This window comes from Pygoscelis adeliae, unplaced genomic scaffold (genome assembly GCF_000699105.1).
Source record: "Pygoscelis adeliae isolate BGI_AS28 unplaced genomic scaffold, ASM69910v1 Scaffold402, whole genome shotgun sequence".
NCBI lineage: Eukaryota > Metazoa > Chordata > Aves > Sphenisciformes > Spheniscidae > Pygoscelis > Pygoscelis adeliae.
The window spans coordinates 5,419,352-5,444,909 of record NW_008824411.1 but is presented as its reverse complement, the minus strand read 5'-3'; the positions used below and the strand labels follow the sequence as shown (position 1 = coordinate 5,444,909).

The window sequence follows — 25,558 nt, the reverse complement described above, 5'->3', positions numbered from 1 at the left end:
AGCGTGAGCAGAGGAAGGAGAAAGAAGGAGAAAAGACAGCTAGTGAAAAACCTAGCAAGTCTGAAAAAAGTGACAAAAAGGAAGCACCTCAAGTGCCACTGCCTCAGGCTGAGCCAGAGACATCCGCCTCCAGCAGCGCTCCTCTGGCTAAGAAGATAACCCAGGATGCTGCTCTTACACCAGCAAGCCAGGAGAGCAGTCAAACTGAGACTGCAGCTAAAGTTCCGGTTCAGCCACCCACTCCTCCAGTCCAGCAGCAGCTACCGGCTGCCCAGCCTGCTGCTCCACAGCTTCCCCCTGCAATACAGCAGCAGCCGCCTGCTCAACCGGCAGCACAGCAGCAGCCACACGTTCAGCAGCCAGCTACTGCAGTGAAGGAAGAAAAGCAGACTGAGAAGGTAGTTAGCAAGGAGGTTGTAGAGAAACCACGCTTAGAAACCAGACCAGTAAAAAGAGAGCCTGGCTTACCACCTAGAACATACTGGAAGGAGGCTAGGGATAGAGACTGGTTCCCAGATCAGGGATACAGAGGCAGAGGTCGTGGGGAGTATTATTCTAGAGGTCGTAGCTACAGGGGTTCTTACGGAGGACGTGGTCGGGGCAGTAGAGGCCATAATAGAGAGTACCCACACTACAGAGATCCTAAGCCTAGATCAGACCACGTGCCTTCAGGGCCTGTTAGGCAAAGAGAAGAGAGTGAAACTCGTAGCGAGAGTTCTGACTTTGAAGTAATCCCAAAACGGCGGCGACAGCACGGTTCAGAGACGGATTCTGACAGCGAAGTTCACGAAAGCGCAAGCGACACGCTGCTTTCGGACAAAGACAGTCTAATCAAAGGCAAGCACCCAAAAAGAGAAGAGAGAGCTGATGGCAAGAAACCTCCAAAGCCCCTGTCATTCAAACCTGAAAACAATATCAGAGTAGACAACAGATCCCTGGAAAAAACATACATAAGAGATGATGAGAACAAACCCAAACCAGGATTTCTTCCTAAAGGAGAGCCTTCTAGACGAGGCAGAGGGGGAATGTATAGACGTGGTGGCAGGGATCCTAGTGGGCGTCCTCCACGTCCATCTACAATAAGGAGACCAGCCTACAGAGACAATCAGTGGAACCCTAGGCAAACAGAGATCATTAAACCAGAAGATGGGGAGCCTCCAAGAAGAAATGAACATTATGGTCCTATACCAGTTGATAAAAGACCTCCAAAATTTGAGAGAAAGTTTGATCCAAATAGAGAGAGGCCACGAAGACAAAGGCCTGCTCGACCTCCAAGGCAAGATAAGCCACCACGCTTTAGGCGCCTAAAAGAAAGAGAGGCCGCATCAAAGATAAATGAGGCAGTGACCACCAGCTCGTCAACAAGTGCCACAGTTAGTAATGCAGTTAATGAGCCCTCCAATACTGCTCTGGATGTGTCGGGAAGTAAGACACCAGACTTGTCCAACCAGAATTCTTCAGACCAGGCAAATGAAGAGTGGGAAACAGCCTCAGAAAGCAGCGACTTCAATGAGAGGCGGGAGAGGGATGAGAAGAAAACAGCAGATGTAGCAGCACAGGTGGCTGCAAAGGCAGGAGAAAATGCTGGAGCTCCAAAAAGGGAAATAGCCAAGAGAAGTTTCTCTAGTCAGCGGCCTGGAATAGACCGTCAAAACCGACGTGGCAACAATGGGCCAGCAAAACCGGGGAGGAACTTCTCAGGGCCTAGGAGTGAAAGGCGGAGTGGTCCTCCACCCAGAAGTGGAAAAAGAGGGTGAGTACCAGCTTCTGTTAGGAAGCACATATGGTCTTAGTCTTCTGTTTTCCTCTTGTGGTTCAAAATCATTAGTAGTTACTTCCGATTTGTAATAATTGATAGAAAAGAGAATAAGACAAACTCATGCACCTGTGGCTGTGTACTTTCTATTTTTTCTGTTTGTATACAGACACTTGGAACATGGAGCTAAGAGCAGAGTATTCTTATATGTATGCACAGTGTTAAAACCTAATTAAATAAAAATTGCAGTGCTGTTTCTGAGTCAAGCTATGTTTCTTGAGATTTGGATGCAAGCTGAAATGTCAATGTGAGTGGTTTTGTAGTTTAGTACATAGGTTGCTGCATTGCATTTGGCTTTTTGTATTCTTAGGTCATCACCTAACATAGACGAGCAAGTTGAGAAATGCTTGCCATTGAGACTAAGTTTTGGTTCTCTGTATGCTAAAATTGATTGAAACTTGATAGTTTTCTAATGTTACTATTTGCCCACTGTTTTGTAGCCACAGCGCACAGTAGTCTGATAAGTGGGAGGCAGGATAAGACATTTCTTCATTGAATGCCTACCCTGTACTCTAGGGCTCTTGTGCTTGTAGGTTGCTGTATTCTAAGTTCAGGTTTTGCCTGGGCTTAAAAACTTGTGATCAATGCTCTAAGCTCTGAGTTAAAACTATTAAGAGGTTCTCTGGCTAGTCAATAAAAGGTGATGTTGAAGCAAAAGTTGGGTATTCCAGTTTCCACAGCAAAGTCAGAATGCTGCAAGTCCGATTCTTATGGCCTCAGATAGCTTTTGGCAAGTGAGCCTGTGAAGCAAGTATATTGTACTTTATTAGCTCATGTTGCATACTGTAAGCTTCTGGTTTGCTTTTTCCATGCAAAGCTTTACTGGAGTTCTGAACTGCATACTTGTTGAGTTTTGGTGTCTCTAACTGCATAGACCAAGCCAGAGTTGATGTTAAAATTATGCTTTTTTTTTTCTGTGATACCTTTTGGCAGCAGGGCATTTGATATGTCCCCAAAACAGCTTTTGCTGTTAAGCTTCTGCTCACTGAGGAACTGAAAGTAAAAGTCTGGAGCCTACTAAGAAGTTGCACAATAGACACTTGTAGCCCTATAATGTGATCTGCATTAGATTTGTTAGCTCCTTCCTGAGTGTTCTTTGTGGCTGGTCATTAATTTTCTCAATTTTTTTTCTAATATAGGCCATTTGAAGAGCAGACAGCAACTGTGCCTGGTGTTGATCCCACCAACAGCAACTCTTTACATCAGGAGGATGGAGGTGTTACTGCTGCAGGACAAAAGAGCACCAAGGATGCAAGTGGCAAAAAGAGAGAAGAACCTAAGGCTGGTCCAAAGAAGCCTAAGGAAAAAGTGGATGCCTTGTCTCAATTTGATCTTAATAATTACGCAAGTATGTATTGATAATATGCTAATGAGAATTTGTAATCCTGCTAGCTTTGCTGCATGTAGAGCTAGATGTTTGAAAACTTACAAAAGAGGAAAGGTAATTTTTTTAAACATCAGAATAATTGTGTACTTGAATATTGCTACCTTTGTCACACCTAATTAACAATGTGTGTGCCTCTAAAAGGTGGCAAATCTCATTGTGTGTTTTCATATAGATAAGAACAAAGTTGTTCTATCACCTAACTCTGTCATTCAGACTATTTTCCACCACATGCTAATAATTTGCTTAACCTTTATAAGCAAAGGCAGTGGATATCACTGATAAGCTTACAGCTAATGTTTGGGAAGGCTGTTCATTATTATGTTTCAGTTCTTATTTCCTGGAGAGTCTGGTACAGGAACCTCCAGTTTTTCACGTCTTAAAGATTAACTCCTTGTCTTCAAACTCAGCAGCAAAGCACTTGGCAAGCAGAAGCCTATCTTTAATCAGGGCCACCATCTGTGTCTGGGGAAATTGCTTCCACTCTAAAGCAGATTTTGGCTTGGTGCGCTGCATCTGAAGCTGTTAAAACAGCAGCATCTATACCTCTCCTTTTTCTATAGGTGTTGTGATCATTGATGATCACCCTGAAGTGACAGTAGTTGAAGACTCCCAATCTAACTTGAATGATGATGGTTTCACAGAAGTGGTGTCCAAGAAGCAACAAAAACGCCTGCAAGATGAAGAGCGCAGAAAGAAGGAAGAACAAACAGTACAGGTACAAGACCAGCGTTTATAGTGGGGAAAGAGCTCCTTGCAGTACTGGGAATGTTGTGAAGTTGCAGAATCTTCCTTCCAAAGAAGCTATAGTTTTGCCTTACAAATATAACTAGATAGTTGTATTAATATTCAGTTGTTCAGAATTAGTAAATGAAATTAATTTTCAGTTAGTCATCTTAGGATTCTGTACGTCCTGATTGGGCACCATCAGGCAGGTGGAACTGGCAAATTGAAAACACCATTTTTCATACTGTCATAAGGATTTATACTATTGCTTGTATATCAGTTGATTCCGAGAGGAAAATGGATGAGAAATCATTGTTCCTGTGGTTAAATAGCCCTAAAAAAATAAACTTCTTTAAGACAGGGTTAATCAGTTTGCTTTTTGCTGCTACACAATGTACAATTGGTTGTCCATACAGACTGTCAGCTGTAAGAATAACATTGGCTTCCACTTACAGGTTTGGACCAAAAAAGGATCAAGCGAAAAAGGCCGAGGTCAGAATTCCAAGCTCCCACCCAGATTTGCCAAAAAGCAGCAGCAACAGGCAGCAGCCGCAGCTGCGCAGCAGGCACAAGCTCAGGCACAGCCTCCGTGTACAACGCAGACTCCAGGTCAGCCACAGGCTTCTGTTCAGTCGCAAAACCAGGCTGCAGGAGGGACAGCCAGCACAGAATACACGGTGTCAGGCAAAGTTCTGCAAAACACCCAGGCTCACAATGGTCTAGGAACTGAATTATGGGAAAACAAGGTGCCTCCTACAGCAGTTCTAAATGACATCTCCAAAAAATGTAAGTGGTTTCTTTTGGATTTGGGGCGGGGGGCAAGCATTGTAGTTAGAGAATGCTGATTGCCAGCTGTCTCTGTTAATGTCTCATTTCTACCTTCAGATGGATTTTGTACAGGGCATAGAGGGCAGCATTCCCAAGTGCAGCATTGTAACCTATGAATATCTCGGAAAAGAGATTTTTTGCAATATGATATTACTTAGTATTTTACATTGTTATGTTCTTCATTCACTATGAATGAGCAGCTGTCACTCCCTTCAGGAATCCGTGTTTTGTCGGGCTTGGCCACGCTTCCAAACATGATGATTGCCCCACTTCAAAGCAGCTAAATAGGTAGCATATTGTTAGCTGCTGAATAGGTTAGCAATTTCTTAATCAAAGCTTATTTAATCAAAACATCTATAATTTAATTCTCTGTCAACTGATAACTTTAGTCAAATGCATTTAGTGACATTGGGGGTTATTTAACTCTCTTTTCTTAATTGTCAGTGGGACCCATTAGCCCACCTCAGCCGCCTTCGGTCAGTGCTTGGAACAAGCCTTTGACATCTTTTGGTTCAGCTACATCTCCAGAGGTAAGAAAGAAGGGAAGAAGAGTAGCTGAATGTGAAGCTTGCCCAAATAATCTCTCATTGAGATTGGGTACAGATTATCCATTTATTCAGGCATGCACATACTTAAACTAGTATGTGTAGAATTCCATGAAGTCAGGAGATAGTACAGAAACACAGGATGCAGGCTAGTGCTTTTATGGTTGCAGTATGGAAAAAGTGTTCTCTTAATAAAATCTCAGCTGTTTACAGATCTGGACATTTTGATATTGCACTTGTCCCTCTCCCCCTTCTCTACCAGTTCATCATCTTGATCTTGTTTACGTATTTCTTCACGGCGTTCTTTTTTTCTTACTCTTGAGCTTGTATAAACAGTAGGAACTTGAGGAGGAGGAAGTGTACGTTCATATTTTGTTTACTCTTGCAAATCTGTTGCAGTCACAAATAATGCTTTTGCTGGCAGAAGGTAAAAGTACCGTTTTAGTGGTTTTCAGCTCAGCATGTTTTGTGCTCTTTTCTGAACCAGTAGCGTTGTACTGATCTAGAAATCTTTTGAAATGTGTTAAAATGTTTACCTTTTATCTAGGGGACAAAGCCTGGGCAAGAAGGTGGAGTCGATCTTGGTATAGAAACTATTCAGTTTGGAGCCCCAGCTTCCAGTGGCAGTGACAATGAAGTTGGCCCTGTACTTTCAGAGAAGTCCACTGACAAGCTACCAGAACCAAAAGAGCAAAGACAGAAACAGCCTCGGGCTGGACCCATCAAAGCACAAAAGGTAAAAGGTCATATCTTCAGTACAAACTTCTAAACTTAAAGAAGTTCAGCCAAAAAGAGGTTACAAATAATGGATTTATATTTCCTAAAACAATCAACAAGTTGGTTCTTGGAGAGAAGATGGGGAATTCAGTTCAAGAAGCAAGTGTAAGTAAACAGCATCGTAGCCCAGCGGAGTTTGTCCATCGGTTCTGTGTTTGGACCAAGGGAAGTAGCTAGAGCAGGGATGGGATTATTGATTTGAGATAGCTTTGTTGGGAGACTATGAATGTGGTAGTGTTTTGGTTTTGTTTTCTAGTTTGGGGGTTTTGGCTTTCTCTTGAGCTTACTTCGCTCAGGCTTTGAGAGCTGTTTTGAAGCAGGCATTCTGTTTCTGCCCTGGTTATATCTCCAGTTTCAGTAGTTCTTCCTGCCGTCATGCCTGCCTTGCCCCCCTCTAAGTGACGCATGGTGCCCTGCTTAGTTTTGTAGCCAGATTACCAAGATGAGTAATACATCAAGTTGCAGGAAAAGTGTTTTGAGGAAAGGGAGCTATGTTAGAGCCACCGATTTGAAGTCTCAAATTCAAATGCACAGATGTCTGGATAATTAATTTTTTTGCAACTAATCTAGGAAGACTGGATAGGTAATCAAACTTATCTCATTTTTTAAAAAAAAGTGTATCACTTGCCCTCCAGAGATTTAGGGGCTCCATTCAATCATCATCATCATCTTGTATTTCCATTGTTAGCACTTAACAAGGAGTGGTATCATCACTTTCTCCCCCTGTCATTTGGATTACACTTAGTGATCTCTCACGTTAATGAAACGTACTTTCCTGTTTTTTCCACCTCCAGTACATACTTATCTGTGCATCACTAGCACTCAGCACCAGCTTCTTACTCCCAGAAAGAGATTGTTATAGCAGATAAACTTGGCCGATGACTTATAGAACCAGCTGTTTCAGTCCCTCTTGATGTCTGAGATTTGGCAGCAGTCCTGATGTAATTAAAGCCCTTTTGTCTTTGTAGAAGACCGGTTGTTCTTTGTGTTGGTTGTGTTTGGGTTTTTTTTCCAAAAAAAGCTGATATCTGAAAGTGCAGTCACACATAGAATGAAATTAACTTCTGCTACATGAGGCAGTCAGTGGGTATGCTGCAGTTCATGGTTTTTATTGCAAAATACAAAACCCATACAGCAGAGAAATATCCAGTAGTTAATACTGCTGGTGAATTATAGTAACCTAGCACATTCAAAACCCATATATCGGATATATTTGCAGCATGCCTAAAACAGCCCCTGTGAAATCACTTAAAGATGCTGAACTCCAAAGTTAAATACATACATATAGAGAGAGTCTACTTTACACTGTAGAAAGTTCCTTTTTTCTGCTTGGTAATAGCTATCAAGACTCCTGTAGATTTTATTGAAAGACAAATGTGTGACTAAATGGTAAATTCATTGGAGATGAACATTTTTGTGTGCTCTTCTGAATGAGAGGGCTGTAATCCTTTAACTGTCTTGATGACAAAAAACCCAACAAACAAACAATTCCTACACACCCACCATCCCCATGGTGATATTGTTTGCTATGAAGCCTAAATACAAACTTACGTTCAGGATTGGAGGTTAGTATTGTTGAACTAATACGGGCCATGTAAGAGGACCATAGTTGAAACAAAGCAATTTACCTTTCCAAGCATGACCTTAAAGTGTCTGGAGGAATTTCTGCCTCTGTAAACTTTTAGAGCAAAAAATATTTGGGGTGAGGTGGGTCTGATGTTCCTGATGGCTGCATTGCAGAGCTCAGGCATCTGCTTCTACTGTTGTTTTCTTCCTTCCCTCTGAAAGCTAGCCTGCTGGCCTCCTGAGGGTACCAAATACCTTTGGGAAACTCCACCCTCCCCAAAGGCGTTGTATTGTAAAGAGTCTTCCTCTACTCCTGAAACAGCTGGTTTGTATTTATAGAGACAATACCAGCAGCTTCTGTCTTTGCACTATCAAAGCTTAAGGAATAGGATTTTAAGGACTGCCTTTAAGGAATTTTTGTGCTGCTCTGTAGTGAAATGGGCTGAGTAGTCTCAGCCAGAAAGGATGTGGCTATTTGAACAGCGGAGCATTCAGGTTCCCTGAAGCCCTTCATTCTGCTTTAATTCAGCTGCACAAAAAGGGACTACTGAATTGCAGCAGTTATTCCAGCCACGGTGCCTGCAATATAAGGCAACACTTGTGCGTAGATGTTTTTATTTTTTCTGGATATCACCTTAGTGCTTAATTCCTAGGGAAAAATGCTGCCAATATCCATACATCAAGATATCTTCAAATGAAGGTAGAGTCTTCTGTTCTAATTTCCTGGGGTCCTGTAAAATCGTGATTCTCTGAAAATTAAAATAACCTGTATGTATACGAAGTCTTGTGGCTTCTATGCTTTTTTGTGCTTTTCTTGTAAGGAGAGTCAAGCTGGCTTTCTTCTGTAGGTTTTAACTAGATCTTATTTTAGTTGAACCCTACCACTTCACACAAAACATTTGTTGCTTGAAAACAGTGGTTTAGATTCCTAATGTTCAAAATTAATGCATTTCATGTACGTTTCACTAACTTAGTCTCAAATGATCTGTCTGTTAGAAAGTGCTTATCCTTTGGGAAAGCTTTGTTAGATTTAAACAAAATTATTTAAAGCATGTTAGAATATTCTTGTGGGACAGGACATGGGGGGGAAGACATAACTGACAAGTTAACACTAACTTAGCTTCCAGACTTGAGTCCGGTAGAAAACAAAGAGTATAAACCTGGTCCTATTGGGAAAGAGCGTTCTTTAAAGAACAGGAAGGTGAAGGATGCCCAACAGGGAGAGCCTGAGGGACAGGAGAAGCCATCTCCCACCTCTGTCAGAAGTCCAGAACCTGTCACTACAAAGGAAAACAAAGCAGCAAGTGAACTGAGCACGGAAATAGGAACGATGATATCTGTGTCTGCTCCAGAGTTTGGAACAAACACAAAGGTAAGAAAAATGTTGACAAATTACTGAGCACTATATGTAAAATACGATTACAATGATGTAATTGACACTTGGTTGCCAGCTGGTGGTAGTTACCTGGACAGCAGAGCCCACTGAATAGCAGATACGAAACATATCTGTGCTGCTTGAATTAAACATTTCTCCAGAAGTGGTACGGAGACATGCTGTTTGTCACACCCCTGTACAGAGATCAGCTTGGAAGGTTTTAAACTTTTTTGCTGCCTTATCAATGTGAAAACTCTGTCCTGACCCTTGCTGTGGAGAGTGGCACTGGAGCCTGGTATAGGCCGATTCTGTAAACTGTCATATATGTGATATATGCAAGATGAGTGCTTGACTTTCAGCAGAGAACTGGAGTGAAGTAATGTGTGTGATTGTTGGTTGAGTGCGTGGATGACCTGAAGCTGTGAATTAAGTGCTGTTCTGTGAAAAAAGGAATCTCTAAACAAGGAATATGCAAAAGCATTGGGTAAGGCTCGTTCAGTTTACCTAAAGGGTCTGTATGTCAGCTCCTATTGGCTTGGATATTGTCAAGGTATCCCTTGAAGAACTCCTTCAGGATGTTGAGGACTCATCATAGTTGTCTGCATGGAACTCCCTTGATGTCTCTATAACTGCTCAACAGTGAGATGGTGGCTTGCTGTTGGGATTCATTGTTCTACAGCTCAGTTCTTAGCTGTGGTGCATTGACAGCACTGGCTGAAAAGCATCCACGGAGGTGCTCTCCTTTTCGCCTAAGGACCTGTGTGGGGACTGCCTTCACTACGGCAGCATTGTGTGTTAAGCAAGAACTATGGTTGGCATCTCTCGAATGTAAAGATACCATGCAGTTTGGGTAGCTACTAGTTAATAGTTACACCTGCCTTGGTAAAGGAAAAATGCTTCTTGTACATTTGTAAAGCAGTTTTATGACTTTAGACTCAAGTTTGTTGCATGCTGTCTCAATCTGCCTTTTCCTAGTCTTAAGCAGAAATTTTCTGATGCCGTTTAGGAAAACCAATCCTCTGCAAAAGTTACATTAATAGTTGAAGAATCTGAAATGCAGATCACGCACAATTTATCTTTGTCACCCACAGTTGGGGAGGGAACGAAAAAAAGACAATTTTGGCAGTTTTTTGCCAAGGTGTCATGCAAGCAGAAGATGCTCTCTCAATGAAATCTTGTTACAGAGCAAGTGTTAAGGAGGATATTTGTGTCTGACATGGTAGCTGCAAACTTCAGTTTTGAGTGGAATAGCAAATACATAAGAAAATTCAGTGCTGGGATTTATCATCCTTCCTGGCAGTTTCCATCTTGTAAGTAGATATGAATGGTTTATGCTGATACAAGAAACAGATAAAGTGCCCTTCTTGTATGCAGAATCAGAAGTGTAGAGCCGTAAACACCAGCTTGCTCAAGTATTTGGTAAGAAGGCTGTTTGTATGTGTGTCGCGTGCTTTCTCGCTGTCTGTCAAACTCCTGTGACCAGAGCTCGAGATAAAAGAAGGAGATGCTTCTTCTAAGCCACCTACAGAATAGGAGACACATCTTTGTTGATTACTCCAGGCTAACTCGATATTGAGTAGCTCTACTAAAATCAGCATAATTTCCTCTCTACGATTGTATTTTTAAAGCATGAGATCTTCAAAAGGGAGGTCTGGATTTTGTGCCTCTCTGGCCTTAGTTAAACATGGGTTGCCAAGGTTCTTTGAACTACCACAGTATTAAAGCGCCAAGCTTCTGTCTTCTGGAGGGAAGACCAGAGTGAAAGGAAACTTTACAGTTTGTGCTGGATATGAACATTCCCAATAATTTCCTCATTAAGTGGTTGCTAATAGAAGGATTTCATAAAAGGCCTAAATATTCCTGTCTCAACAGTTCTGGGTTTGCTTTTGAATTCCTTTGTCATGAGTAATTCCCTGGGCATCAGTAAGTTTTCTAGGAAAGGGGTGGTCATATTTCATATGTTAATTCTATGGAATTTGAACCAACAACCTGCATATTTATTGGAGAAGATAAGCTTCATCTAGATTTTGCAGGAATAAACCAGTCTTGCTACTTTTTAAAGTGGCTTTTAAAATGGCTTCAGATAGTGCTCTGGTCCTGGAGTTCCTATGGTGATTTGTATTGCAACTGTTTTCTCTTGTCTTTGTACTCTTTCCATTGCTCGTTAGTGAGGGGAGAAGTGATGACATCTTTAATCTGTTGTTTGAATGTCAGGTGTTGAAGTTTTAGCAAACCTAAATTATTTCTCTTTTGACACTTTCTTTAACATCTTTAACAACAGAGACTACTGCTCAGCTTCCAGGAAGGCGCACTTTAGTGTATTTGATGATTTAAATGTCTGTAGAAGTCAAGCCAGTTGTCCTCCTTCAGAAGCAGAAGCTTTAAGAGTAGCCCATCCATCCCAAAACAAACATCTTAAGAGCACGTGCATTTAATCATACAAGACTGTTTTACCTTAGAAACTGTATAAATATAAATGAACTCATACTGGTGAGATGTTTAAATTTAGAACATAAGCAGGATGCTTTGAAGCAATTGCAGCTGTTTCTCTTGGGTTTTGCAGTATTTTTGGAGTAAAGGCAACCTGACGGTGTAAGTCTCTGAATTGGGTAAGACACCTTACCCCTTGCCTTTCCCCACCCTACCATGTCTAAAGTTTTGAAGCTTTCAAATCACAGGAACAATCAATACCTGGTTGTGGACATGGCAATGAAATGTTTGCACAGGTAGTTGATAACAGCTGCATTACAGAGATGATGTCTGAAAGGACACAGGCTGTACTTGAAAATAAGTTTTCAGTATCTGACAAGCTCTCTGGTTTGAGTGATTTACATAAATCAGGAACAAATCAAATAGCTAGTTAATCCCATATAGTACCCTGATCCTTTATAGCAAGGTCAGCTCTGAGGTCTGCCTTGTCCTTTTGTTCATAAAGTCACTTCAGGTTTTGCAATCTCTTCTTTTTGGGCAAAGTAGGTAGTTATAAAAAGTTTGCCTGTTCTTTTTCTTCAGGTATAAATAACTTGTAGATAACTCCAAAAACTTGTATACAGCTTTTTGCTCTTGCTATTATTACTGTTGCTAGTTTATAATAAAGTAATTGGTTGGTTTCTTCAGTAAAACAGTTGTACAGAAGAATCACTTTAACTGAATTACAAAAGCTTATGGTGATAAGCCATATCTAACAGAGATTCCTAGACTTAATGTACCAGTAAATGAAGGATGGTGGTTAATCTACAGTTTATGGAGTGGTGTTCTTATGGCTGAAGCATTGTCTTATCTGCATGTTCAGCATGTAACTCATCCTTGTAGGATGGTTCAGCATTGCACATATACTTCTAAGGGCACCTGAGTTGATATAGTGGTTTGTTTTTAATTCTAGTGAAAAAGTATTTTTGTGCTGTACGTTTCCAAAGTGAGAATGCTAGCAATAGTCTTGATCTGGTTTCTTTTGTAGGGAATTCTAGTGCTGAGACCCTGTAAAATTTGCATCCAAACCTTGAAGGAGTTTTAATAATGTTATATTAAAAACTTCCTCTTTCTTAATGCAGTGAACCATCTTAAAAAACCAAGAAGCCAGTTAACTACTTCCTGAGAAGGACCTTGTGATTAAAGCAGCCTCGTGTGCTTGCCTTGTTCTACCCAAATTAATGTTGCCTATTGGAGTCAAATATAAATCTGCAACTTGCAGTTTGGTAGTTCTGATTGTGGGAAACATCATATATCTCATATTTCAGCAGTTTAACAAGTAAAGGAAATAACTGAATGGAGAAAATAGTTCTCTCTTTCCTTTGTAAACACAAAAATAAGTCAGTGTGCACACTGTGTCCTCTCTCACCCCATTATGGATTAGCTTGTTGTCCTAGTCTTTTACCAAAATGAGCTCATCCTTTTAAGGAAGATTCTTTGTTATTTGCCAGTTAGTATCTTGATGCTTTAGTTACTCTTTCAGGAGACATAGCCATAGGCTTGAGGAGTAAACTGTGTGCACTTTTTTAATAGCTTATCATCATAGTGGTTGGATGCAATTAAACAAGCATTATGTGGTTTGTGCCTTCAGAATCATTACGTGTTGGCAAGTCCAGGCACTCATCTGCTGCTAATTTGTCTTTCAGTTCCTTCTTGGTGATTGGATCTGTAAAAATGGTAGAGCCTTTTCTGGGCTTCAGACATGTAAAACTTTGGAGTTTGCAGTGCTTGCTGGAGAGTGCATCTTGGCTAATTCAGAGTCACACCGTTTATCTAACAAAGTCTCTGGGTCATGTTCTGATAACACCTGTTTGCCTGTCCAGAATACGCTTAGTAGATATCCAGTGACAGGAACTAAAAAACAGTGCTCAGCACGGCTTCACAGAAGTACCAGTGCCTTTTTTGTTCATTGTAGGTCATTCTTTAGAGATCTGGCAGTATTATCAATGAGACGCTTTCATCAGGCAGTTCATACCTACAACTGCAATAGTTATTGGCTACAGCTAGGTCCATGAAAGTGGACCTTTTTCATGGAGCACATTAAAGTCCTCTTAACTGTAACAAATAAGCTTCGAGGAAAGCCCCTGGGCAGACTGAAAACTACAGCCCTTTTCTTCCTTGAAATCACTGTCCAGTGCAGAAATCAGGAGGTAGACTTCACCATCCAGAGAAACTGAGTCTTGTGACTTTCAGAGACAAGACTTAAAGGAAAGAAAATTGTTTTGCAAATTGCAACCATCCTTGTGTGTTCTTTTTAATCTGGAGGGCCTTGCTTGTCATAGGTTTACCCAAGAAATTTCTGTGTTTATTTAAAGCTGCAGAAAGCTTTCAGCTAATACATTTTACTTTTTAAATAGGCTAAAAGTGCCCACAGGTGGCTAAAGCATCTTGGGTGACAAAGGATCATTGGTTACACCACCACAGTTCAATACGTCTAGTGCGCAGGCAGTACATCACTCTGTATATTCTTGCTTTACAGACTGTATTTTGACTTGTCTCCACATGTACATTGTGAGGTCATGAGGCAAACTGTAATCTCCCAAGAATTCTTCTGACCTCAGTAGCAATTCAGCAGCAAGGATTGCTGGACATGCCTTCTAAGAAAAGACTGGTGTGAAATTCTAATCTTCTGTTGCTTGGTGAAGTCCTCCTGTAGAAAGGCTGACATCTGTCCAAGAAATTTAAATCTAATTTAGGTAAGGGAGATATTTTAATGGAATTATTTTTCTTCACAGGAGTCTGTAACAGACTACACTACACCTTCTTCTCATCCTAACACAGTGGCTACTAGCAGTACAAAAATGGAGGAGACTTTGGTGACGAACGTAAGTCTATTGCAGTGATCGTCTTGACTTTGAAGACAAGAAAATATTTTCACACTTCTTTAAAGCACAAAATAGTGCCTTCAGTAAACAAGTCACTAGGGTTTCTTTCATGTTAACTAGCTGCGCATTATCCAGTAATCTTACTCTGAAGGAAAGTTGGTTTGATTAATATCTGTTCTGGAATTCTTCAGGTATTTTCTTGTCTTTTGAACAACCACAATGAGCTAAAGAGCACAGAAAACAGAGAAGATGTTTCTAGGGACAATTCTAAAAAAGGAAAGATAGGCATAATGAGGGAGTGTGCTCTCAGCAGCAGTTGGGACTTGAACCTGGTACCAGTAGCAAAGCTCTGTAGGTGAGTTTGAAGAAAGGCTTTTAGAAACAAAGCAATTTTGAACTGTAGCCTGAAATCACAGCAGCTGCGTGTAAAGGGAACAGCTTAATGGTTTCTGAAAGCAGACAGCAGGCTTTCAGTTGTTCAGTTGCTATGGAGATGAGATGCTTGCAGTCCTCATAAAGCCAATGATCCTGTCTGTGTGAGTGTGGTGTAGTGATTGAGAGGACCAGCTGGGTTGTGACTTATAGCGAAGTCAAGTTTGTCTTGAGTGTGCTGGGATGTCAGGTTGGGAACTTGGATCTTTGTCGTTTTTGTTGTTTGAGGAGCAGAAATAGAATTAGCTCAGAGTTGAGTCACTTGTTGATTGCAGGAGGAAAGAATCATACAGTAGGATCTTAGGTTTTTATGAAGATGTCTTGTGAATTCCATCTAAGAAATGCTTTTCAGCTTACTGCAGCATCCTTTAATGCAGTTTTGAAGCAATACTGGTTGAACTTCCTCTTCTGCTGGATTTTTCTGGTGGTGGTGTGGTTTGTGCCTTTGGTGGTTAGTGTGGAAGACTGAATTGTTTTGTGTTAATGATACTAGTATATGCTCCCCTGTGGTGTGTTGGAGTTGGATTTGCAACACAGGAAATGGGGGCCCCTGGCCACAAAGGATCTGTGCTATCACCTGCTTCAAAGCTTCAGTATCTCTGTCTTTTGGATTAGCCTTATCTCATCCAGTGGAAGTCCATTAGCTGTGCTCTGAATGGAGAAAGAAATGGTCAGAAGTAATAGACTGGCCACTACAGTATTTTTGATACATTTCATTTAAAACTTCTAGGAAATCCATCAGTGTTTTCTTAAGCGAAGATAGCAATAGCATTATGTCAAGTTTATTTCTGTAAGTTTCACATCTTTCAGAAGAGAAGATAACTGAATTCAGTTATTGGATGGCAAATCTGTTTTGGTTTGTTTCATGGTCCTGTGACTTTGGAGGTTTATAGCTTCCTCTTTTCAGAAACTGCATCTCGGAACTCAAGGTCACGAAGCCCCATGTACTGTGTTGCTATAAAAGGGGCCAAACTTGGCTTGGGAAGAATTTTTGCATATCAGTAAACTGAAATGGTACTTTAAAGTAAATCCCAAAGCAGAAAATTGGTATTTGTTTATGCAGAAGACATGGACACTTTAGAACCTTAGTCTTCAGCCTCTTAAAGAGAGATGAGAAGCATCTCAGCACCTGCTGAATGGCCTTTCCCCACCTACCAAATTTTCACCTTATTTTATCAAAATCTCCCTGCCAAATGCTCAAGCCTTGAAGAAATTGTAGCTCACTTAATAAAGCTTGAGCTTTGCTTTTCTGGGGCTTTTGTAGTAGACGTAGTTAGAATGTGATGTGTGTTGCCTGCCTTTCAGGTGCCCCTGCCCCACACCCTTCCCCTCCCTAGGAGGGAGACTCTACAACAGAGCTCCAGCCTAACTCCAGTTTCTCCCGCTACCGTCGACCTCACCCTCAAGGTATGTACCACATCCCTCTAAGGGTCGTTTTCTTGCATGCAGGGGAAAAAGTTAATGGAGAACTTGCTGGTGAACCTTTTTTTTAGAGCCTTCCTTTGTTTCCTCTGCTGAACTGCTTTTGCATATAAACGGATGGCTGAAACACAAGACTCTATCAAAGGATGCATTTAAATTATAAATCTCTAACCCCGTTTTGCATTAACACTTGGCATCTCAACCAATCTTGGCTCCCACTGCCCTGAAAAAAGAAGATCCTAGCATTTTAGCATTGTACCATAGTGTTCATGACAAACCATCAGAATCTGACTGAGGTTTTTTGAGAGTTTAGCTTAAAGTAAGTTGCCTGGTTTGGTATTAAAGGCTGTAAGGAGTTGCTTGGTAAGCCGAGCTTGATTTCTTCTTAGCTGTAAGCTTCTGGTGCAGTGATAATGTGGTTTTGAGTTGAATGGCTAAAGTTCTAAATAATGAAATGTAGGTGGTGTGTTGGTGTCTATGAAGGGCAGCTTGATCAGCTAGTCAGAACGTGTTTTGTTGTGTAATAATTGTTCTGTTGTTTTCTGCTCTCCAGTGTAGAGCAACTGTGTAGAATATTTTGAATGGTGTTTTCCTATTTTGTTGGATTTTGGACTGTGTGCATTGTATAACTCACTAACATAGAGTTGGGCTCTAGCTTTGCTACTGTATCTTTAGAAGTTTTTGTTCTTTGTTTTTGGTGTCCTAGATCAGCTTTGTGATTGTGACTGCAGGTGACTGAACCAGTAGAAATATTGTTGCTGCTTCTAGTATTAAGGAAGAGTGGTGTTTGAACTTAGTTTCTCTAAATTTTTAAAAGAAGAAATGAAACCAGGGATTGGATGCAGAACTAACACTTTGGAGAAACCTGCTTGTCAATGCCAGTGAGACTTGGGTCTCACTGGCATGGTTTGACGTCTGCTTGCTCATATTCTCTACAGATGATATTTATTAATGATCTCTTGTTGAATCTTTGCTTTTCTTTTGTTAACACTTTTATTTCCTGAAAAAAAAGTAACATCACTTTAAAACAATAGACCAGCAAAAATGGGGAGAGGGCTGGAGAGGGACAAGTAATTTAACAAAAATCTGGTTTTCTATTGCATTCTCATGTAATAAGTTACCATAATCTGACTTTCTGGCGCCTGAAAGCATTTTTCTAAAATAGCAGTCTAACTGTTTAGCAGCTGGATATGATTCACATGTAATACAGGTAGGAATGTTACTATAGCATGATGCTGCAAAGAATGTGACACTGCTCAGTGATAGTGTGAACCGCGGTGTTTGTCATTCATCCTGCAGTTTCTTTTTCTGCTGTTCTGGTGCCGGTGATTTGATTGCTTTCTCAGTGGATGATAGATCTTGGATGTGTGGTAACAAAATATGTCGAAGATCCATGTTTTGAGGCTACCTTGAAGAACACTGACCAAAATCTGAATGAAAATGCATTTGGAAGCAGCTTTGTTTCTAATTTCTCTATTCCAGCCACTGGAGCTCTACCTCTTTTTTACAAATGCTGAAGGCAGCAAGCTTGTTTTCAAGCAAGCACTGAGACTATCACTTTCGCAACAGACCTTCTGGTCCAGACAGAGCAGAGCTGCTCTTTGTCATCCTCTTCAATATAATCCTTGCTTCTTTTAAAAGGTACTTTTGGAGCAGCAGAGAGGAAAGCATTTCCTTCCTTCCCTTAAAAGAACAAAATCTCCAGGCTCTGCCTCCATAAAGGAATAACCCTTACATCTCCTCTTTCCTCCGTCCCCTGTCACAGAAAGCTGTCTGTGAGGAAACTCGGCAGGGGAACTCAGCCACAATTGCTCCCACTACTTGGCATCATTCTGCCAGGGTGTAGGTATAAGGTGCTCATACGGGAAGGCTTGTTGAGATCTCTTGTTGTTTCCTTGGAGTGACTTTGCTAAAGACACCTTTACTAAGGCAGACATTCTCTTAAGGACTTAGTTGATAGGGCTATTGGTAGGTGAGGACCTGAGCAAAAGAAAGTCCAAAGCAATCTTGAACTGAGCTGCCTGGCCCTCTTCCATGATAGAGGTTCTATCTAAAATTCCTGTGTAGGCATCTGGTCCAGAATCTGACACCTTTCGACTTTCTTTTTCTGATCCCTTAAACTTTGGCATACTTGAGGATATGCACATTGGTATTTGTTTCCAGTTAAGTTTTTGGATAATACATTATTGCTATGTGAAGGCCCCAATGGGTCAATGGTGAAGAGAAGCCTCAAGCAACCATGATCTCCAACCTGTGCTCTCCTTTTCCCATAACTAAGCGAGCAGTGAAATTACAGCACTTTCCCCAGCCTCACTTAATTTAGAGCCTCTTAGTCCTTCATATCTGGTCTGTAGATGGTGCTGCATAGGCACTCGGAGAGTACCAATCCGTTTTGCATCATTTTCTGGCTTAAGAATTTTGAGATTGTTAAGGAGCTCTGTAAAAGCAAAGCTGTTCAAAAACTTGGGACTCTGTTATATGCCCATTATTGTAAATTGGTAGGGGTGTGGGATGATCTGGGATCTTGGCAGTGGTTAGGTTTGGAAGATGAAATGCGGCATGTAGACTCTAGCTTTTGCTATCAATAGTTTCTCCAGGGCATCGTGAAACTCATTGAATGAAGCTTCTACACCTTCTCTACTCAGACATTCACAGGTGGTACTTCACATTCTCTTAATACTAATGCAGTACAAGACTGTTACCCTGTCTTACCAGAGCCTGTGGTGTTCAGAAAGGAGCCTCTAGTCTTACCTGTACTCCACCTTAAGCAAAATCCTTTCCAGCAGATTAATAATAAATTTTGACGTTTGCCCTGTCTGCAAGAATCAGAACCAATTTGGAGGAAAATGCTGTGGAGGGGAAACTGAGAATGATTGCTGGGGAAGATGTCTCGAAAATAGGTGGCTTACCTCCAAATGATTTAATGTGTAACAAAGTTTCCCTCCTCTCCCTTTACTCTCTTGAGGAATACAGAACTCCTCTTTCCATGTAGGTGTGTATTGGTCACCTGTTACTCACTTACTTGGATATTGCTTTGCTTTTTTTATCACTTCTGAAGCATCTAGACAAATAACCTAAGTCACGTTTGGTCTGTTCAGACTGTGCCTAACTCATGTAAACAGGGTAGGTTGAAAGTATGACTTTCAGAGACTGCGAGCCCCAGTTAGGGCACTCTAGTGATCCAGGCAGTGAGGTCAGGTTTGTTGGTGAATATGTATTTGCCCCTTTACATGTATCATTAAAGACAAGCACCTGGCCTTGAGAAGCTTACAGTCTGCCAGATAAGCAATTTCAGGCTATGGCATCCAGCTCTGCTAGCAAAATCTTTGTTTCAGCTGAGGACAGCTGAAGGCTGTAGAGAAGTCCATGGACTGTGTTTGAGCATTTAAATTAGCGGGTGTAGTCTAAGCATTAATATTTCCTTTTCAATAGTCCCTCAAAAGTGTCTCAGTTCAAAGATTTGGCACTGTGTGTGTAATGTAGCAATAATTAGATTGTGATTGGGTGCAGTAAAACAATAGTTCTTTCCACTTTCGGTGGAAGAGAATTGTGTACAAAATTTAAATTACTTTCATCTTCCTTGCTGTGCAAGACTTAAACTTGTAATTATTATAGAAATAGAGGAGCATGAAGCATTTTTAGCATTAATGTAAAACAGTGTGCACAAGCTGTGTCATCTAGTGATTGCTTCTTGAACAGAACTTGCTTTGGAAATCTAAACTTGACTACTCTCATGTTTACTGAAGTGTGCATTAGATATTTTTGGTGGTCACTAGGAGTGGATGATTTACCAAGAAAGCAAGGGGCTGTTTCATTTAAATGGCCCAAATAAATTGTAAGTAAAGGACTTCATGGAAATATTTAGAGGGGTTTTTACCTTTCTTTTGCTCACCATGTCTTTTGCTCTTCATGTCAAACAAAATCAAGCCAAATTAGTGTGAGTGAATTCTCTTTTGAGCATTGAATGTTAAGATGATGAACTGTGCACGTGTGCAGTTGGAACAGATAAGCTCCAACTTAAGGCTGTATGCTTTTTGCATGAACAGAGTTGCACGATTATGGTGACTTTAAGAGGCTCGCATGAAGCCTGAATTGCCTTTTGAACTAAAAAGAACTATTAAAAGAGGAAGACTGTTTGACTGCTTAAAACTTCCTAATAGATGAGGAAATTTTGTTTTCTTTTAAATAGATGGAGTCTGCACGCAAAGCATGGGAGAATTCCCCAAACATGGGGGAGAAGAGTTCACCAGTGACCTCATCAGCATCTCCCATTGCTGGTGGCAGTGGCAGCAGCAGCAGCAGCAACACTGGGCCAAGCAGTGGTACTTACAGCTCTTTCTCTAGTGCATCAATGCCTCCTATTCCTGTGGCATCGGTTACACCGACAACTTCACTGTCAGGTACCAGATGTCAAGAGTGTAGTAGCCTGTTGTATTGTTCCTTGGTTATGTTTTTCAAGAGATTAGATTCCCTTTGGAATTATGTTTAATGCAAAGCTAACAGAAGTTTTATGCCAGCATGAAATGTCAGATCTGAACAGCAGCTTCCCAAATACCTTTTAATTAACAAGGAGATACTTCACCAGTTTCACTTCAGTCAGCTGAAAAGGATATTAAGAAGACATCTCTCTGCCTATGCTACTTATATGGACTTGAAAGAGGAGGTAAACTTCTCCTGTTGGCTGCCTTATTGGTTTCATTTTGTTCAGCTGAAGGAAGGCAAGCAAGTAGATTTTTGGAGGAGATGGTAGTTCTGATCTCCAGCTAGTTGCAGTCTTTCTTTCATTTGTGCTTTTGCTTTTGGAGTCAAAGCTTTGACAGCTCATACCAAGACCCCTTCACACTAGGCAGAGTAAATGTCCAGCTGCTCTTCAGAAACAGTGCTGGTTTCCTCCTTGGTTCTTTGCAGCAAACAAAAGATGCTATGTCTGATTAAATCTTCACACTTTGGAATATTAGAATGTATGCCCAAATAGCAGCTGCAGTGCTTGAAAAAGACCTTTCTTTGGAGCCCAGCTCTCAACCATGAGAGGCGCAACCACTGTACACTGCAGTATTTTGTTGCATAACTAACCAGGATGTCTACTTCAGTATTTTTATATGCTCCTGTACTTGAGAAGGGAGTTGTATTATGGTTGCAGTGAACTTAACAGAATTGTCATGCCTGTCCATCTTATGTTGATGGAAACAGCTGCATTAGGTTTCAGTGCTCTTAACTGGTTGTGGCTATGCTTGCATAGCTGTCCCAAAACTTTGGGCACTGAAAGGTGAGGCTTTGAAATATCTTTAGCTGTTTTATGATGTATGACTTGCTTCTCTCCTTCTAGGAGCTGGAACATACACAACCTCTTCACTGAGTACGAAGACTGCAAGCACCTCAGACCCTCCTAATATATGTAAAGTGAAGCCACAGCAGTTGCAGACAAGCAGCCTAGCTTCTGCTAGTCACTTTTCCCAGCTGAGCTGCATGCCATCCCTCATTGCCCAGCAACAGCAAAGTCCCCAGGTCTATGTGTCTCAGTCTGCAGCAGGTAATAGTGTTTGTGGCTGAGAAGCCACATGTCTGCTTTTTTGGAGTTCTGAAGCTGGAGAGTTGAATTCAGTTCTGGTTTTATCTGCAGTAAAGACAGAATGATGGAGAGCATTCTGTAAGCAAATATTCACTAATTGTGTCTTACTCTAAATATGCAAGTTTCTATCAGTAAGCATAAAGATAATGTGGTGTTAGTTTGTGGAGGGAAGTAAGGCTGCATCTCTTGATGTACCATATTTCTGTTGCAGAATTGTAAATCACTATTTAAGACCAAGAATGACTTAGTCTTGACTTCTTTCTTAAAGTGCTACAATAGTTAAGAATCGTGGCATTTTTCTTTAAAGAAAACCCTACATATAGTTAACCTAAATTACACGACAGTATAGCATGTTCTTCCCCTTCCTTTACCCAAATGCCTGTTCTGGCCAGAATCTGTTGCTCATCCCCCAAGAATTGCATGGGACTGAAGATGCATATGCAAGACTGATTGATAGATTCTGGGGGTGAATTGGAAAAGATACTAAAGCTGGTTAGGCACCCAGCTCTTCAGTTCTGTTTCTTCTCCCAGTCTGTCAGGTAGCTGTCACGCTGGGAAGTACTGACAATGACAACATCTCTAACTCTTGATGAAAACCTTTCTAGCAGGGAGATGTTTGGAATCGGGTACTAATTGTATTGCTCTTCCTGAGGTACTGCAGCTCAAATCCCAGCATTTTATATGGATACAAGTCATCTATTCAATACGCAACATGCGCGTTTGGCACCACCTTCTCTGGCCCAACAGCAAGGCTTTCAACCGGGGCTTTCTCAGGTATTTGGGGATTTCTTCTTTTCCTTTTTTTTTTTCACCTCCCTGGCCATATTGCCTTTAAAGCTCTACTAATGAGCTAATGGGGGCAGAGGAGAGTGGGACTAAAGACTGCAAAAATGAGGTCGTGCCTGCCCTTGCTATTTCATTCTCGTGCATGCAAGCGGTGTTTGATCTCTACTGTTCCTGAGAATGAAAGCATTTGTCATGAAAGTTGAGAGAATAAGCTTTTACTCACAAATACACTTTATGTAAAAGTACATATTCATGGGAGGTGTTTATGTGGCCATGTTAGTGCCAATCAGCTTTTGTAGTACGAAATTGTATGCAATCTTGTGCGGTTGTTTGGTACACAAATCTAAATGATTCATTCAGTTTCTGCTGGTTATTTGCAAGGAAAAGTGTAAAATTCAATTAGAAAGTAATTTTCTGAATGGGAGCAATACCAGCTCTGCATGCAGCCTTGGGATTTGACATTCTTTGTTTACTTTTTTAATGTTACACAAATCCTGGCACACATTTAACTATAGCTTTTCTACCTGACTTTTGTCCTCGGATATTTAATGGTTTCTTTTTTATGCAGCCTGCTTCAGTTCAGCAGATCCCTATCCCCATCTATGCACCTCTGCAAGGACAGCATCAAGCTCAGCTGAGTTTAGGAGCAGCACCAGCTGTTTCACAAGCCCAAGAGTTGTTCAACTCCTCCTTACAACCTTATAGGTAGGTACTGTATGCAAAAGTCTCTGGTTTTTGAGCAGCAGAATTTATATAACTTGCTTCCCTGCAGACTTGTGTTCTGTGCTCAATAGCTGCCTCATCTTCCTGTCTTCCCCAAAATCTTTCATCTGTTTGTCTGGCTGAGAACTCTGTATGCGGATTGTCTGGCTAGTCTGCATGTGCAGATGTAGTTGTGAAATAGTGGGTTCGAAAATTGTGCATGATATTTGTATCTTTAGGAAACCAGGCTAAAAAGCTGAAAACATCAGTCTTTCATACTAAGAGAACAGAAAAAGAGACGTCTGTCCCTTTAATTCAGTAATTTGTGTTTGTTATTTTCTAATCAAACCAACACTGGAGTCTTGAAACACTTTGAAATCCTAGTTTGAACCCTGTAGGTGGTAGAAACTCAATTTCAGATGCATAGGGAGTTGCAGGGTATGTTTTAGAATAAATGTTTTCTGTTTGCTACAAAAGATAAAAGGAAGACCAGTATCTCTCAAATGGCATTGATAGCCAGGCAAATTTCCAGTGTAAGCCTTTTCAAAGCTTCCTTGCAGTTCCTATCAAAACTGATTCACAGTGATATAATTCTGACAAATTTTGTTAGTTTCACTTTGAGAAAGTTTCTTTGGAAATTTAATTACAGGGTTTTGCATGTGCTGTAGAAAAACCTGCTTGTTGCAATGTAGAAATCTGAAGCCACAGAAGGTTTAATTGACTACATGTGTATCCTGACTTTGTGCTTGGCTGACTTTGGACCAAATATTGCTTGTCCTGCCACAGCTGACAAAAGTTGTTGCAAACAGTTGGCTAGCTGCAGAAACACAGTCAGTCTGGCATGCGGTCCAGATTAAATAAATGCTTCTGGCTGATCTGGTCACGCACAAACCCAGTATTAGTGGAGTTTTGGGTTGTGCTGTTTATAAGAGTATGAATACTTTTCCCACATCTTTAAAGGTGCAGAGGAGGATAAGCTTTGAGATGTACAGGTTACTGGTTTAAAAAAAAAAAGCTTGTGAAAATGTTTTTGGCTACATTGAAGACAATCCTCTGCATACATTCTGGAAAAGTTTCTCCAGTGCTCAGAGTGCAACTGTAAGAATGTTTTGCAATTAAGGAAAGGTACAGAATAAAGCTTAACCTGGGTGTTCTGTCAGGCAAGCACATGGCCACTACACTAATATTAACAGGACCAGTGCTATGCTGGTATATATCGACCAAGTGATAAAGTAAAAAGTGTTTTTACATCAAAAATACTCTTCTCTGAGCTGAAGAGCTTTGAGAGGGGTATTTATTTAAAAACTCTGATTCTTCAGTCTGAAGGTGGCTATTCAGCAGGCTCTTAATGGAAATGTTCGGATAAATACTTCTGATGTACTAAAACAACCTGTCTGTGGTGCTTTGCTGTACTGTTGTTGGTCTTTGTTTTTTAAACAAACTGCAACTTCCCCATGCTGGTGACAAGGGAATTGAGTATCTAGTTAAAATTAAAGGCTGTGGTGTCTGTCTGTGTTACTATTTTGAAGCCAGAACATTCATTTGGAAGCTACAGTTGTCAGCATCTAGTGATTTCACCTGGAAGTATTAAAAGTTGGACTGTGGAGATCTGTGAAGTCAAAAGAACGAAGCAGTTTACTTTATGACTAAGTGGAACTACTCACATGTGGTGCTTCCCCACTGTCCTACCTTATAGCACAGAAACCAAGAAGTGGTAGCTTCTGTATGTTACAGTTAACGCAAAAACTATTCTAGCACACACATCTAAATAGCTAAGTGTACTTTAAGATTTAAATAAAAAGCCTAGTCATTTTTTTCCTGTGGCCTTTAGTAGCAGCTATTATTTTGTTGTGTGCAGAATAAATAGAAAAATCTACCTTTCTCGGGTGAAAATCTGTTCAATAGAGCTAAGCATTCTAATTCCATTTAAAGAATATAACCTGTGTTTTTCATTTTTGGTGGCTCATTGTTGAGCTCTGTCTGCATTTTTATGTATAATGTTTCAATCTCTTGCAGATCCCAGCAAGCTTTTATGCAAAGTGGTTTGTCTCAGCCGTCACCGGTAGTTCTGTCTGGTACAGCCTTACACAACTTCCCAGCAGTACAACATCAGGAGCTTGCTAAGGCACAGTCAAGCCTGGCATTTCAACAGACTTCTAATACACAACCTATTCCTATCTTATACGAACACCAACTTAGTCAAGCTTCAGGACTGGGAGGCTCTCAGCTTATTGATACGCACATTCTCCAGGTAGGAAATGCTCCAAAATGCAAAACTTCAGCAATGGTTTGATACAGATAATGCAATAATAAATCAGATACTGCTTGGCTTGGGA

General features: G+C 40.8%; 1 protein-coding gene across 1 annotated transcript in view; it reads left to right on the top strand.

Annotated features, from left to right (window-relative positions):
* Positions 1–25,558, top strand: part of PRRC2C (proline-rich coiled-coil 2C) — a 63,479-nt gene that overhangs the window by 26,578 nt on the left and 11,343 nt on the right. Inside the window, 15 exon segments of the mRNA XM_009320620.1 lie at positions 3–132; positions 223–1,753; positions 2,956–3,164; positions 3,764–3,918; positions 4,382–4,712; positions 5,199–5,284; positions 5,847–6,035; positions 8,763–9,014; positions 14,222–14,311; positions 16,049–16,150; positions 20,355–20,565; positions 21,492–21,695; positions 22,396–22,508; positions 23,089–23,225; positions 25,239–25,473. Of these exon segments, the coding sequence (XP_009318895.1) occupies positions 3–132; positions 223–1,753; positions 2,956–3,164; positions 3,764–3,918; positions 4,382–4,712; positions 5,199–5,284; positions 5,847–6,035; positions 8,763–9,014; positions 14,222–14,311; positions 16,049–16,150; positions 20,355–20,565; positions 21,492–21,695; positions 22,396–22,508; positions 23,089–23,225; positions 25,239–25,473 (3,975 nt within the window).